General features: G+C 34.7%; 2 protein-coding genes and 1 pseudogene across 3 annotated transcripts; 1 reads left to right on the top strand and 2 right to left on the bottom strand.

The window, feature by feature from the left end:
* The first annotated feature begins 3,391 nt into the window (after positions 1-3,391).
* Positions 3,392-5,975, top strand: LOC143571025 (serine/threonine-protein kinase BSK7-like). Its single transcript, XM_077056539.1, has 10 exons — positions 3,392-3,489; positions 3,579-3,797; positions 3,982-4,113; positions 4,198-4,331; positions 4,414-4,519; positions 4,615-4,700; positions 4,790-4,978; positions 5,055-5,213; positions 5,283-5,396; positions 5,487-5,975. The coding sequence occupies exons 1-10, from the start codon at positions 3,408-3,410 to the stop codon at positions 5,727-5,729; spliced, it is 1,464 nt and encodes a 487-aa protein (XP_076912654.1). The 5' UTR covers positions 3,392-3,407; the 3' UTR covers positions 5,730-5,975.
* A 1,073-nt stretch (positions 5,976-7,048) lies between these two features.
* On the bottom strand, positions 7,049-8,916 carry LOC143571041 (tubulin beta-2 chain-like; annotated as a pseudogene). The gene is made up of 3 exons (XR_013142036.1): positions 8,293-8,916; positions 7,953-8,222; positions 7,049-7,872 (listed from the first exon to the last, which is right to left on the bottom strand). The product of XR_013142036.1 is annotated as a tubulin beta-2 chain-like (transcript).
* A 2,467-nt stretch (positions 8,917-11,383) lies between these two features.
* Positions 11,384-15,159, bottom strand: LOC143571040 (glutamate--cysteine ligase, chloroplastic-like). Its single transcript, XM_077056553.1, has 16 exons — positions 14,842-15,159; positions 14,595-14,745; positions 13,727-13,834; positions 13,534-13,626; positions 13,371-13,454; positions 13,197-13,265; positions 13,044-13,114; positions 12,880-12,948; positions 12,684-12,777; positions 12,517-12,606; positions 12,344-12,424; positions 12,146-12,238; positions 11,982-12,062; positions 11,816-11,885; positions 11,576-11,691; positions 11,384-11,492 (listed from the first exon to the last, which is right to left on the bottom strand). The coding sequence occupies exons 1-15, from the start codon at positions 15,120-15,122 to the stop codon at positions 11,603-11,605; spliced, it is 1,524 nt and encodes a 507-aa protein (XP_076912668.1). The 5' UTR covers positions 15,123-15,159; the 3' UTR covers positions 11,384-11,492; positions 11,576-11,602.
* Between the last annotated feature and the right edge of the window lie 1,586 nt (positions 15,160-16,745).

Below are 16,745 nucleotides of genomic sequence, written 5' to 3'. Positions count from 1 at the left end.
ACATAATTAGCATAGATAAATAAAAAATTAATTATTAGAAAAGTTAATGGATTGGAAACATACACTGAATTGTAACAAAAAGTCTCTATGTATCATGGAATTAAAATACAATAAGCAAGCCAAAGATTGGACATATGTACGCTGACGACAGAGATTGTTCCAATGGTCGAAATCTAAATCACCTGTTAAGAGAGGTTTATCAATGAAGCGAAAATAATACAATTAGGATTACGATTTTTGAAATAGATGAAATGATCTTGATCTGCATGATTGGGAGATTTCTAATCTCTCTCTCTATACGAATTTGGTAATTGAACCAATCGGTTTCGCATTCATTTCCATCAATTCAATAGGAAATCTAACAGACTGTGACATTGAAGGATGGTTTTGGTAGGGTAATCTAAAGGTCATTCATATTGAATAGCATTGAAAAGAGAAAAATGCATCAACTTTTGCATGCCTAAAAGGATTAAATAGTAATTGTCAAGTTTTTGAAGCTTCAAGAACTTGTGAAATATGCTTGGAGAATGAAATGAGATGCCAGATTACTTTTTATGCTCAATTATGAAATGTCGTTTTTATCCTCGTCCTTTAATTGTGAAATTACTATTTCGTCAATCACTTATGCTTAATAATATAATATAGATTAAGATGGTAGCATGCTTTCCCCTTTTTATTTGAATTATTATTATTATATAATACAACACCTTCATAAGTGATGCACTATTTTATTTTGTTTTTTTTTTCAAATTTATAAATTGTAAATTGTAAATGCAAAATTTGTTTGTACACATAGTATAAATAGAAATATATATACAATATATTTTTTCACATACGTTATGTACTTATTGCTTAAGTTTATTTGTATGTTTTCGTGTATTACACGGGTTCTAAAGTTAGTACGCATATAAAACATGTTCTAAAATAAACGTTAAGAACTAAAATATGGGATTTGGTAGGGATGGATGGATGGATATTTTAAAGGCCTAACTTAGTGGGCATTATATCATTGTGTATTATTTCCTTAAAAACCTTATTATTGTTTATTACATTATTTATAGTTGTTTTTTTAAACTTATCGTAACGAAACCTATTACTTTTCCATCGTTTTAAAAAACACTATCAATTCGTCACGTACTCCCTTACCGTCAGACGAGGTGTAACCGACTAACCGTGTAACACATCACATTAACAACTTGTGAGATTGTGACAATCAAGTATATATGTATACTTAGTTCATAGTTAAAACTTAAAAAGATATTACAAGCAACATCTTAATATGTTATGACCACGTGTGTGCCCATGTATTCTTCCTGGTTACATGCAATATAGACATGGATAACACAACACAAACCATCGTTTTTCTCCAACACAACATATAATAATATGTAGTAAACAATAACAACTGTTATGTTATAGTTTTTAACAACTAGTGTAATTAGTGTAGTGATGGTGTGTGTATTTTTTGGAGGGTAATGATGAGACAAGACAATCACAGGCAGGCAAAAAGTTAAAAACAAGATTGTTGTCGGTGGTGAAGAGGTATGTACCCGCCTCAACACCGAGCAAGGCGGGTCAACCCACAAGATAAAGACATTATGAAGGCACAAAGCCAAAACCTATGCGCATGGCGCATACAAAACATGCTCAGGCATCATATGCCCAGGCACACATATGCTCGCGCATCACATATGCGCGCGGCGCATCAGCGCGCGGCGCATATCACATGCTCGTGCATATCACATCTGCCCAGGCACACATATGCTCGCGCATCACATATGCGCGCGGCGCATATCACATGCTCGTGCATATCACATCTGCGCATGAAATATCTGCGCGTGAGAATAAAGAGAAGACCTCGCGCATCCTCAGGATTGGCGCATATCACACATGCACATAATCGACCTCGTCCTTATCCAAATCAGGATTAGGGCAACCTTGATTGTGCACGTCAGACAACCTTCCAGAAGGCATCTTTTTAAGGAGTAAGAATATGCTGATGTTGACAGCTGCCAAATGAAAGGTCGACAACTCAGCATGACACAAGTGCTACCACGTGATTACAACCAACGAGAAAGCGCCAGGTGTCCCAGAGGACACGTGGCGCAGTGCGATTGGAGGAGGCCAACGAGGTTGAGCCCAATCAGTGGAAACCCTAGCACTATAAATACAGCATCAACTCCACTTTGATGGACACATTCATACTCAATCATTGACAGTTACAGGCAGTGATATCACATTCAATCATATTGAATTACATTCACTCACAGTCAGTTACATACAAACACACAGTCACACAATCATAGAGTATTCAGCTATTAAGCAATACTCTTGAGATTCCCTTACTCTCACATTATTATCTTCTCCTACACATACTTATTCTCACGCCGGATGGTTACCCCAAAGAGGACCCCTCTGTCACTTTCTGAGGGGTAAGTTAACGGCGTTGTTCATTTTGTAGGTGGAAGAACACAGATCCAGAAGAACCATCGGTGAAATAGTACAATCAAAACCCGAGGAAAGTAGATCTGCTACCAGTGAGTAGATCCACGTTTCTTCAGGTGGAATTTGGAAAATCAAAGACAGTAATCAAGTGCAAACTAGAAATTATTATTATTATTAATAATATATTATTCATTCAAGATTTCAAGTCCCACTTCAAGTTTTTATCTTTTTATAAGTTTACTCAAATGGGTCCATCAGTTGCAGGTGTTTGAAGCAAAAAGTTTCAAACTTTTCTTGTTTTTATCATTTTCTTGATGTTCTTGATCATAACCCTTATGCGTTTTGCTTTTGGTTCAGCCAAAAGGAGTTTCTTTTTGCTTGTTTGATTGGAGGATGAGGTTTTGTTGAAGCCCTAATAAGGTACATACACCTGCTGCTGTTTCTTGATTAATTACTAAATATTAATGTAGATGTTAGAATGCTAAAAAGGCACTGGTTTTGAATATTTAAGTGGGAAATAATTTGATTTTTGAAAATTATAATAAAAAAAAATGAATTAAATAGGATAATATCAGTTGTGATCATGTAGATACAAATTTATGTTGCCTGCAATTTTTGTCTTAACTTTCTTGTTCTTAAAGGTTTTTTTTTTTTTTGAAAAATGGTTAATTGTTTAAAAAGTCAATCACTTCATTTTGTGATCATGGTGTTGGCTTTTTCTAGCAAACAAACCATCATTTTTGTAAACAAATATATAAGACAAGAAAGGGTAAGTTTTGAGTGGATGAGTCGATGACCCTTTTAAAAAATTTTATTTTTTTTAATTTATAGTTTACATGTTTAAAATAAGTCCTAAATATGCATATTTTCAAAGTAAATTTTGATTTGATGTGCTATTTGTAAAGCTTGATCTCAAAAGTAATTTAAACTTTTTATTTTTTAAGCTTAAAGACAACTTAACAATGGGGTGTGAGTTTTCAAGACTCTGCTCATGTTGCTGTGTTACACAAACAAATGGAGTGACTGCCGAATCCCATAACGTCGGTACGTTAATATTGTTAAATCACTTATCCCTTTTTATCAGCGTTGACGTGTTCTTTAACCAAAATATGATTTTTTTTTACATAAAAAAGAAGAGACAGGTGACGGAAGCGGTTTGCCTTCATTTCGTGTGTTCTCCATTGACCAACTTAAGACGGCTACATCGAGTTTTTCGGTGGAAAATATTGTCTCGGAACACGGGGATAAAGCCCCTAATGTGGTTTATAAAGGTGAGTTGCAGAACCAAAAACAGGTTGCCATCAAACGGTTTGATAGATCCGCATGGCCCGATTCGAGACAGTTCTTGGCAAGTACTCTTTTTTTACTCCTTTTGTGTTTTCACAAGAAAGATAGTTTCTTTACATTGAACAGTCAAATTGTTTGTATAAAAAGTCGACTGCTTTATACTCATCGGTGATCTTTATAGTTTAATATTGTGAATCACAAGACCTCAACGTTAAAAAGATCACATTTTTATCATGCTATCACAGGAAGAAGCAAGAGCAGTCGGTCAACTTAGGAACCCGAGATTGGCTAATCTAATTGGATGTTGTTGTAAAGGTGATGAAAGACTACTTGTTGCCGAGTTTATGCCACATGAAACACTTGCAAAGCACTTGTTTCATTGTAAGTACTTTTATAAAGAAAAATTAGTTATCTTTATAATGTAAAGTTAGTCTATATTATGACAATATATTTATCTTGATCTAGGGGAAACACAACCTATGAAATGGGCAATGCGATTACGGGTGGCGTTACATCTTGCAGAGGCTTTAGAATATTGTACAAGTCAAGGCCGTGCGCTTTACCATGATCTTCACGCCTATAGAATACTCTTCGATGATGTACATTTTTACCCTTTTTGTTAATACCTTTATTATGGTAATATTATGTAATTCTTGATAGTTAATATCGCATATGTTGCAGGATGCTAATCCTAGACTCTCGTGCTTTGGATTGATGAAGAACAGTAGAGACGGAAAGAGTTATAGTACAAATTTGGCATTCACCCCTCCCGAGTATCTAAGGACCGGTATCGTTTTTTTAACTATAAATTTTATTTTTTTTTAATATTCTTTATTTATTTTTATTAAGCTGTGACACTTTTTTAAAAAAAAAAACTTATAGGGAGAGTAACACCAGAAAGTGTAATGTATAGCTTTGGCGCACTTTTGCTTGACCTTTTAAGTGGAAAACACATTCCTCCGAGCCATGTATGTATCATTATATATGTTTTTGTGCTTATACTTATTTAGTAAAAAAAAAATATTTTGATTCTAATCAATATTATGTGTATTAACAGGCTCTTGACTTAATAAGAGACAGAAACGTTCAAATGCTTACAGATTCTTGTTTAGAAGGACAGTTTTCTAATGAAGATGGGACCGAACTGGTTCGGTTGGCTTCAAGATGCTTAGAATACGAGCCACGTGAACGTCCAAATCCAACTTTATTGGTTACTGCTTTACTTCCACTTCAAAAGGAAACCGAGGTAATGATTTAACGATTCTAATTTATGTTTTTTTGTTTATTGTTGTGTTAAGATTTAATGAATGTGAATATCATAGGTGCCTTCTCGTGTATTAATGAGTATACCGCAAGGTGGTGGTGGGCCCGCTATGTCGATGACCCCACTCGGTGATGCGTGTTTAAGAAAGGACTTTACAGCCATACATGAAATGTTGGAAAGTTTAGGCTACAAAGATGATGAGGGAACAGCAACAGAGGTTTATTTTGGTTTGACTTTTTCGTGTCAAAGTCAACAAGCGTAACGCTTTTTTTTTAATGGTTTGCAGCTTTCGTTCCATATGTGGACAAACCAGATGCAGGACACATTAAACTCCAAGAAAAAAGGGGATGTCGCTTTTCGCCATAAGGAATTTAAAACCGCAATAGAATACTATACACAGGTTATATATTTTGAAACCGGTATATGACCAGTTTGGTTATGAAAACATTGATTAGTCTTTAAAAAGTTTTTTTTTTTTTTTTTTTTGCAGTTTATTGATGTAGGAACGATGGTCTCACCAACGGTCTATGCACGTCGAAGCCTATCACATCTCATGAACGATAATCCACAAGAGGCACTTAATGATGCAGTTCAAGCACAAGTTATATCCCCGGTTTGGCATATCGCTTCTTATTTACAAGCGGCTGCTCTTTTTGCTTTGGGAAGGGAAAACGAAGCACAAACCGCACTCAAAGAAGGCTCGGTTCTTGAAGAGAAAAGGCCCGTCACTTAATCGTTCCAAGCAACAAAAAAATATATAAATAAAAATGAAAATATCCCTTGATCTTCTTATCCTTTGCAGCATTCAAGAAACCATCAAAAGGGTGTCCAAGAAACTGGCTTTTTGACATAGAAGTTGTCATTTTTATGTGAATAGTGAATCTTGATCACAGAAAAGGGTGTGATTGTAATTTGTAATACATAAAGCTTGTAGCTTTGCTTTGTTTGTATAACCTTTGTTGCTTTCTTGAAGCATTATATTGAGCAAGTTGCTTCCTAAGGGCCAATTTTTAAATGTGGTGAAATGACATATTTACCCTTGGTATCAGGTACGTTATATTTAAAAGTAAGGGTGAGCACGAAACCAAAAAAACCTAATCGAAACCAAAAAAATCAAACCAAATTAGAAACTGACAGTTTGGTTTTGGCTTTTAGTAAAAACCAAATATCGGTTATGGTTTGGTTTTGTATTTTGTCAAAAACCGAAAAAATTGAACCAAAAAGCCGATTTGCGGAATTACTTTTTTGTTGGATCATTTATGTTTTATAAACTTGTATATTTATTTTATATTTTATTTTTAACGTTAACTGACTATGTTTAGTCGATTTGGATGATATTAAATCATGAGTGAACTGCGGTTTCGTCCATGTGGTTTGTCCAAATATGCGGTTTTAGTCTAATAGTTTCAAATTTGCGATTTTCGTCCTTGTGGTTTCATTTCACTTGCAATTAAACCCGACTCCACCGTTAAGTCTGGTTGTTAAACTCGTCAGTGTGCCCCTCACGTGAGGGGCAGTTTTGTCCTTTTTCTCCCCAAATAAACCCCAACCCTAATTCGCAAGCCTTCCTCACGTGAGAGGCTCGGGTGTACTTGGGAAAAAAGGACAAAATTGCCTCTCACGTGAGGGGCACACTGACGAGTTTAACAACCAGACTTAACGGCGTTAGTGGTGTTGGGTTTAATTGCAAGTGAAATGAAACCACATGAATGAAAATTGCAAATTTGAAACTATGGGACTAAACCGCATATTTGGACAAACCACAGGAACGAAAACCGTAGTTTACTCTTAAATCATTTTAAATGTAAGTATCTTTTATTAATTGTCAATATTCTAGGCCAAAATGTGCAATATTATACTAATTATTTTTTTGTAAATTTTTAGGCGCAATTTCAAAATATCATCGGTCAAATTTCTTTGGCCCAAAAACTCAAAACTCGATTAGCATAACCGAAAACTCAAAACTGAAAAAACCAAAACCGAATGAAAAATACAAAAAACCGAAACAATGGTTTTTCGGTTCACTATTAGCCCAAAACCGTACCGGTTCTTAAATGGAATACTTTATTGGCAATAAAACAATGGAATATAACAAATCGAAATTCAACACCAGAACAATGAAACACACACAAATCAACCCCTTCAAAACACCACTACACACAGTTGACTTTGACTTTGACTTTCAATAACCGTTGACTTTCAATTTTCTTCAACTTCTTCATCATCATACTCCTCCTCTTCAACTTCATCAGTCACAGCATCTTGATACTGCTGATACTCGGACACCAAATCATTCATATTACTTTCCGCCTCCGTAAACTCCATCTCATCCATTCCTTCACCAGTATACCAATGCAAAAACGCCTTCCGCCTAAACATAACCGTAAACTGCTCCGAAACTCGCCTAAACATCTCCTGAATCGACGTCGAATTCCCCATAAACGTCGACGACATCGACAGCCCAGTCGGTGGAATGTCACACACACTTGACTTCACATTATTCGGAATCCACTCGACAAAATAAGACGAGTTCTTGTTTTGTACATTGATCATTTGCTCGTCGACTTCTTTCGTCGACATTTTGCCACGAAACATGGCCGAGGCGGTCAAGTAACGCCCGTGGCGTGGGTCGGCTGCACACATCATGTTTTTAGCGTCCCACATTTGTTGAGTTAACTCCGGGATTGTTAAAGCGCGGTATTGTTGTGATCCTCTTGAAGTTAATGGTGCGAACCCGACCATGAAAAAGTGTAACCGAGGGAAAGGGATCAAGTTCACCGCGAGTTTGCGAAGGTCAGAGTTCAGTTGACCCGGAAACCGGAGGCAACAAGTGACCCCACTCATTGTGGTGGAGATCAAGTGGTTTAAGTCCCCAACTGCATAAAACAATATATTATTATTATTTTTTTAAATACGGGTTATTCAGCTTATTGACTTATTGGTTTAGTTGACTTACAACTCGGGTTTGTGAGCTTGAGTGTGCGGAAACAAATGTCGTATAATGCTTCGTTATCGAGAACCATGCACTCGTCGGCGTTTTCAACGAGCTGGTGGACGGAGAGAGTGGCGTTGTAAGGCTCGACAACCGTGTCAGACACTTTAGGTGACGGGAAGACCGAAAAAGTCAACATCATCCGGTCTGGATATTCTTCACGGATCTTGGATATTAACAAAGTACCCATACCTGACCCGGTCCCACCTCCAAGTGAGTGGCATACTTGAAAACCTGTCACATAATAATATATTAAACTTTTAGCTTATAATATGATATCATATAATATCATATTATTTTTTACCTTGTAAACAATCACAGTTCTCAGCTTCTTAACGAACGACATCGAGAACGGCGTCGACTAACTCGGCGCCTTCGGTGTAATGGCCTTTAGCCCAATTGTTTCCGGCGCCATTTTGGCCAAAAATAAAGTTATCGGGCCTAAATATGTTACCATATGGGCCGGTACGTAGACTATCCACAGTACCGGGCTCAAGGTCCACTAACACGGCCCTAGGTACATATCTTCCACCGCTAGCCTCATTATAGTACACATTGACCCTTTCTAACTGGACTTGACTGTTACCAATGTATTTGCCAGTTGCGTCAATACCATGCTCGTCACAAATGACCTCCCAAAACTTGCCACCGATCTGGTTACCGCATTGCCCGGCTTGAACATGTAGAATTTCTCTCATTTTTTTTTTGAATAAAAAGTTTGGGATGTTACTTTAGAAAAATAAAATTAGGAAATTAAAGGGAAAGTGTCTAAGGAACAATGAAAATGAATGAGAATTGAGGGGTTTTGTAGTGAGATTTGTGAGTGACAATGATATTTTTAATTCTTTTATATTTGAAAAATGAATAATATAACTAGTGATGATATTAAATAATAGTCATTTCCATGTGGTGTGTTTTTGTTTTGTGTATAAGAAATAATAATAATGAGGTGGGCTTGAGAGATGGTCTTTCTATTACTATCATTTTGGTCATAAATTGAAATAGAGTTAGATGTAAATGTCTATATAACATAATATAGTACTTTAATGGGATAAAGTTAAAATATAAAGCGAGACAAAAATGAGAAGTATGAGAAAGATTTGTGATCTTACAAAAAATCTCTTTAAAATTAATTAAAATAATAATAAAAAAATCATAATTCAAAATATAAATAAAAAACGAAAAAAATTAAAAAAACTAAAATGTTTCCGCCATCATTCTTGTTCAAAAAAATAAATATAACAAGTAAAAAAAAATATGAAAAGATACAATGCAAAGATTAAAGACACAATGACGAAAATGAACAAAAGACACAATTATAATTCAAAAAAGACACAATAAATCGCAAAATATAACACGATGCCGAACAAAATATAATGCAATGTTGAGTAATATATAACACAATATAAAGAATAAAAGACACAATATTAAGAAAAAAAAACACAATCAATAACGAAAATAAACACAAACACAATGATAAACAAAAAAAACACGATTTTTTTCACTAACCATTGTTTTGTTTTGTTTTTTTTTTTTGAGAAGGAGAAAGACGGTGGAAACATTTTTGTGTTTTTACTTTTTCGTTTTTTTGTTAAATTTTGAGTTATGATTTTTTTACTGTTTTTAAGAAAGAAAAAATTTGATGAGTTTTTTTTGTGGCTACAAATATTTCTCTTCCTTCCCATTTTTGTTTCCATTTATAGAATAACTTGACTCTTTTAAATAAATAAATAAACACTTGTTGATATAGAGCTCTAGTCATTTTAAGTTACATCATGAACATTCACAACACCAAGTTGGTATGGTTGTAATGATTTTGTCAAGTAATTAATTAAGTTTAAGTTTATTAACATCTAAAGCAATGTGATTAAGAGGGTAAGTTGTCTTCCTCCTAACTATATTATCATCTCACATTTCTTAGGTGCTCTTTCATTTCATTCACATTACTTTAGTTGATCTCTTTTAAAATCAAAAACAAATATCTCAATTCGTAAATTTTAACCGTAACCATGAGAACAGGTCTCTACTTAAAATTGGTTCTAACCATGACCATGGTAATTAAAAAAAAAACTTGTTAAACCCTTTGATTAGAGGTGTTCTTCGGGTTCGTTTTTCAGGTTTCGGGTTTTTTGGGTCGGGTTTCAAAGTTTCAAATCTTGACCCAAAACTCAACCCAAATCTCTCACGGGTTTTTCGGGTTCGGGTTGGGTTGGGTTAATCGGGTTTCAGGTATCCTAGAAAAAAACACAAAACCAAATTTTTTTAAAAAAACTACGTTTTTCGGGTTGGGTTAATCGGGTTTCAAGTATCCTAGAAAAAAAAAACAAAAAACCAATTTTTTTTTTAAAACTACAATGCTAAAATTAAAACAACATATTCTTCTTTGCTTGTAACACAAATAATCAAATAATAAAATTAACTGACTTGATAAAACAATTCAAAATATGAGTAAAACTAACTCGAACCAAAATCGTATTCGATCAGGGATAATTTGATTGTTCGATTACGATTGCTATTAGTAATAAATGGAAAACATAAACTAATAATAAGAAATCAATCCATAATAGTTAAAATGACAACAATCGATCAGAGCCAGATTCAGATAACTTTAGTGGCTAAGACTTAGCCTATTATACATAAATATATATTTAAATCAAAACTAAAAGTTTATTCGTGTTGACCCAAATCTTATAAATCCAACCCGAGAACCAACCCGAATTACTTCGATTCGGGTTCGGGTTAGTCTTTCCTCAGGTTCGGGTTCTTCAAGTCGGGTTAGTTCAGGTTTTTTCGGGTAAAAGTGACAACCCTACCTTTGATTGTAGCTAAATGAGTTGAATTAACAAACTATTAATGGTGATTACAAGTCATAGATCATGGCAATAAGTATGTTTACATTATTGTATGAGGTAGATACACGATCATTTTCACATAAATACAAAAGAACAAACAAAAAAATCAAATAAAAATAAAGTATATTAGTAAACAAGTAACATGGTAGGTCATGGACAGCATGAGGGTCACATGGGTTCATGTCAGCTTACACATGAACAAGATTTAAGATGCAGAATGGCTCCCACAAATAATTTCATAGTCTAATATTCATGTTGTTCAAGACAAAATTGCTATAGTGTTAAACATCATCATCCTAGCTAATATCTAGCTAAATATATAATATCTGTTGTGGGCCCCACTAATACCCCGAGATCAAGTTTCGAACCTGAGACCTTGCAACACCTATGAAAACAACTTAACACAATGCATATTGTGATTGTGATATCTAAGAAAACATAATGTCTACATCCTACTTAATGATATTTGATAATTAAACCGAAGAATGGTTGTCTTGAAGGAAATTAATACAAATACAAAGATTATTTTAAGTAAATCTGCAATAAGAAGTCTTAAATGGTATTATAACTCATAAATGTATCTTGCTGCATTAATGATCACACCAGCAACCAATTCCGTGATCACTTCATGCATGCGAAACACACCTTATTCCTACAAAATGATGTGTGCGATTATTAAGCGCAAGAAGTGGTAAGAGACCTATAGATAGATATCGACTATAGATACATACATACAAAAATATGGACAAGAACTTGAGTATCTTAGTAGAGTAGTTCTTCGAATACAGGGTCCACATTTTGTCCCCATTTCCCGTGATACAGTTCCAGAAGCGTCTCTGCTGGCGTTAAACCTGCAGCGCATAGAGATAAAAGAATAATTTTAGCTAAAATGGTAATGGGTCAAACAGGTTAAAGTATTATATTAAATAGTATTTACAAAATTAATAAAGAGAAGATAAAAGAAGCACAGTTCACCTGTTCGAACCACCTCTGCTACTTCATTTAGGAAACCTGTTTCTTTATATCCTCGTCTCTCCAGGCCATCCTGAACAAAAGGTGCGTGTTAAAAGACACTTTAGCAGGATTTACCAACATAACACGAGAGTATCAAGTATCAAACAGTTTTATAAATTATAATCACCTTTGCAAATGTCAAAACTTCTTCAGCAACGTGTTTCAGCAATCCATCACGGAATGGAGTTTTCAGACCAGTTACAGGCACCTAAAAAAACATTATTTTACGACGTTACATTGGGGGGGGGGGGCAATAAACAAGAAATTTTAATTTTTAAAGGGTCATATTACCTTATTTCTTAACATTTGTCTTTCTTCTCGAGTCCAATCAGCCGTCATGTCCAAAACATTTTGCAGAGAAGTTTCATCATACAATATGCCCACCTGCAGTTCAGTTGCAGTACAATTGAAATCCAAAGCAAAAAACATAAATAAAAAAAAAGAAAAGAAAAGATAACAACTTGATGATTTAATTTTCAAAAAACATACCCATAAAGCAGGCAATGCACATAACCTCCTCCATGGTCCACCATCAGCACCCCTCATTTCCAAATATCTTTTAAGTCTTACCTAAATAATCAACAAACGGTGTTATAACTACATTAAAATAAAACTAAAAAACCCGAAGAAAGTCGACTTTAATGTGTTCTTAAGTATCATGCCTCGGGAAATATTGTTGTGAGGTGATTCTCCCAATCATTGATAGTTGGATATTCTCCTGGAAGTGAAGGGAGTTTCCCCGCAAGGAAGTCCTGTAAGTTTACAACAGTTATTCTCACAAACCACTTAGTTAACATAGTTAAGTTGACTATAAGGCTTTTAGTCAAACCCTGAAGGACAATCCAGCACAGTCGATGTACTTTTTCTTCCGATATACAAAATACATTGGCACATCGAGAGCATATTCAACATATTGCTCAAATCTGATGTCATCAAACAGAGCATATTCAACATATTAGCATCGGTATAAACTTTCTTGTAAAAACAGATAAATTATATAGTCCATTAAATCATAGCAAAATTACCCAAAAGAATCATCGAAGACAAAAGGAAGCATTCCAGAGCGATTATTATCGGTGTCTGTCCATATTTGGCTGATAAAAGAATTTAGCACTGTCACTATGTATTCACATATGTATAATGTAATAGATAATAAATATTAGTGACATAGAATATAATAGAAAATCACCTCCTCATGCTGAGATAACCGTTCGGTTTCCCTTCTGTAAATGGTGAATTAGCAAACAGTGCTGTAGCGATCTGATGAACGTTAAACCATGAGATACACATATCATCATAAATTCTACAGGGGCATAATGGGCAAAGCAGGTAATTTTCTCACGGGTTGTAAAGCAAGACCAGCACGGAATTTTCTTATCATGTCAGCTTCGGAAGAGAAGTCCAAATTAACCTATTAATAATCACATACACTCACTTACCTCCGTGTTAAAAAATAAACAAAATGAAGAAATAGTTAAAAACAATAATTGCATTTAGTTTAAATAAATCAACTCACCTGAACAGTACATGTCCTGAACATCATGTCAAGTCCAAGAGAACCAACTTTAGGCATGTAATTCCTCATAATCTCGTATCTTCCCTGTGAGGAAATTTCATTTCTACTAATTATAGAGATATAGTTGAAAAAACAAACAGTTAAGAATCAAATAATTTTTCACCTTGGGCATTATTGGTATATCTTTTCGTTCCCATTTTGGCTGGAAACCAATTCCTATAAATCCAATTCCCATCTCTTCAGCAACAGCTTTAACCTGTAAGGTAAGGCCCGTATGTCAAAAAACTGTGAACAAAGTGCAAATAATTAAAAAATATCATATTGCATATTTAAATGTACAGATTATATATACAAACCTGGTAAAGATGTGAATTAACTTCTGCACAAGTTTGATGCAGAGTTTCAAGAGGAGCGCCACTAAGCTCAAATTGACCACCAGGTTCCAAAGATATACTTTGTTTCCCCTAAACAAAAATAATAGAATATACAATATTTTAGTAAGTAAGGTACATAAAAGAAACATCTTAGGTCTTGTTTTGTAAACAAGTTACCCATAAAACTTGCATAATATCATATCTACCTAAACAAAAATATTAATATCAAATATACTCATTTAAAATACTTAAAAATTTCATATTTGTCCATTTTTTTAAGTACAGTTTATAATATGACCAGATTAACCTTCACTTTCTCCATACACTCCAAACTCTCATATCCCAATGCAAGTTTTAATGGAAGGAAGAGTAAATTTGATATTATGTTTTTTTGTTTGGTAAATATGATATTGTATCAACTTTTGAGGGGGATATATGAAATTATCCCTTCTGTTTTTCTGTTAACTTTTTTTTTGGGTAACATGAACAGAGTTATTATTTCTGTTTAACAAAAGAAATGAAAATATTGTTTGTCATGACCATTTGTCCATTTCCCCTTCAGAAAGTATAAGATAGAAAACAGAATCCAAAACTAGAACTTATATTTAAGTAGTCTAAAAGACTAAAAGCAAAAGTTCATTAAAGTCAAAAGGATCAACACGTATTTTTTGTGAATAGCGATCGATGTAAAATTTACAATTCATGGCTGCCTATTAACAGATTTCTGTAACCTTTTTTTTGTTTTCTGAAAACACAAACATTACATACCTTCATTAAACGAGGCTTAAACTTCCAAAAAAAAATAATATCTATTGAATTAGTAAAACTTAAAAATAAATAGGCAGGTTACCTGTTGAAGTCCAATAATATTGTCACCTTCCATGACTTTATCCCAATCAAATCTCTCAGAAATAGCATTTAGCAGATGAGAAATTTGTTCATACGTCATAGGACGCAATGTTTTAAGATCAAAACCGAGTTTTTCATGTTCAGTTCCTATTCTGTCAAACCAATACAGCGAGACCAATCATTCACAACGAATATCAATCTAAAAGGATGACACAAAATTATCAGACAAGATTAAATAGAAGCTAAACCTCCATTTTTCCTTAGACTTGCAGCCAGATGCAAGGTATCCAACAAGATCTTCTTTCGTTAGCGGCTCTGTGGCAACCACTGCGTCATCCGTAGGAGGACTAGCAGCAACAATTACTTTACTGCCCCTTTTCAATTTTCCACTAAACGTGACATTCGAGGTCCTATGTCTAAACGCCTTTGTGTTGTTTCTTCCACTAAAAAGTGATGCATATCCAGATTTATATTGGAAAACCTCGGTACGAATACCGTGGGATGGACTCGTCTGAGACATTAATACCATTTTCTAATCCCTGCAAAACATACATGAATCAGTAACTAATACTTGTACACAAACATTATTAATATCAAGATTGCATTTTTATCTTGACCGATAATTAGTCGTAAGCTGTTCGACTTATTCATTCAACCCTACTCACAATAAAATTCATAATAATCTAATATGCAAGAAAGTATGTCACACACAGACAGCATATATACCAATAATAATATTAAGTTACAGTCAACTACTAGTCAACATTTGAGGCTAAAACCAGCAAAATTAAAAAGGCATAAATATACATGTAGTGATAATAATTCAATTGAGTCACTAAATTAAAAAAATAAGCCCAAAAATATTCAAAACATGATAATTTAATAGCATTTTCTAATCCCTGCAAAACATACATAATATTTGTACACAAACAAACCATTATTAATATCAAGATTGCATTTTTATCTTGACCGATAATCAGTCGTCAGCTGTTCGACTTATTTATTCAACACTAAGCACAATAAAGTTTATAAGAATCTAAGATGCAACAAAGTATGTGAACAGCTAAAGCATACATACATTTTTGGCTATAAATAATAACATTAAGTTAATAGTCAATTACTAGTCAACACTTGAGGCTAAAACCAGCAGAATTAAAAAGGCACAAATATATGTGTAACAAAACCCTAAATCAAGTTGTAGTGACAATACATTCAATTAACTCACCAAATTGTAAAATTGAGCCCTAATATATCAAAACATGATAAGTTACAGCTCAAAATAACATGTTAACGTACGGGCAAAGCAGTCGGGGCTTACGGTGGCTGAAGGCGCCAACCGGACGGCGAGATGGATGAGATTGTAATGATGATGACAGTGGACAGTGAGTGGTGCGATAAATTAGGGTTTATTATTATTATTATCAATTGGAATTGGAATTGGGTTTAAATCAGATTTATGACCCACCCACCCACCCGGAAAGAAAGATATATGGTTTTTAAAGCTTTTAATGACTAAAGAATACATAGGGAGTGATGTCACTGTGTTTTACTTTTAACACATGTGGTGAATGTCTTAGTAACTTTTTTTACCTGGTTGAAGAAACACTAACCGGACCCCGGGCAGATTACGGGTAATCTGGGGGTTAGATAGATGTTTCCCACGAGGGGTTAGACCCGGTAAAGATGGTTCTTCTGATAACCTGCAAAACAGACACCGTGAGCTTGTCACTGAGAAGGGGGGGTTCCTCCTTGTGACCACCCTCCGGCGTGAGAATCAGACTAGATTGCTCTTTAAATATAAATGTATATTAAGAGATTGCTAGAGCAGATATCAGGTATAATATGATAAGATATGTTAAGATATGATGGTAATGTGTTAAGATAAGATGATCATACCATTTGTGGTATTTATAGCCGAATGTAGGTTTCCAAGGAGGTGTGGCCGGCTGCAATAGTATTCCTGTTCCACTAACAGTGGCCTACGCACGTGCCTTGCTGGTAGTTGGTGGGTAGGCAGCGGCTGATAGTGACCAGGCCTGCTGTGTACTATTCCTTTTCCACCAACTGCCGGCTATGCACGTGGTATGGCAGTAGTTGGTGAGTAGGCAGCGGCTAATAGTGACATACAGTACAGGAGCATGCTGCTCGCCAT

The sequence above is a fragment of the Bidens hawaiensis genome, unplaced genomic scaffold (assembly GCF_021521415.1).
Source record: "Bidens hawaiensis isolate Kalapana, Puna unplaced genomic scaffold, B.hawaiensis_p1.1 tig00025185_1, whole genome shotgun sequence".
Taxonomy (NCBI): domain Eukaryota; kingdom Viridiplantae; phylum Streptophyta; class Magnoliopsida; order Asterales; family Asteraceae; genus Bidens; species Bidens hawaiensis.
The sequence above is the reverse complement of the archived record's forward strand: the minus strand, read 5'-3'. Positions and strand labels throughout refer to the sequence as shown.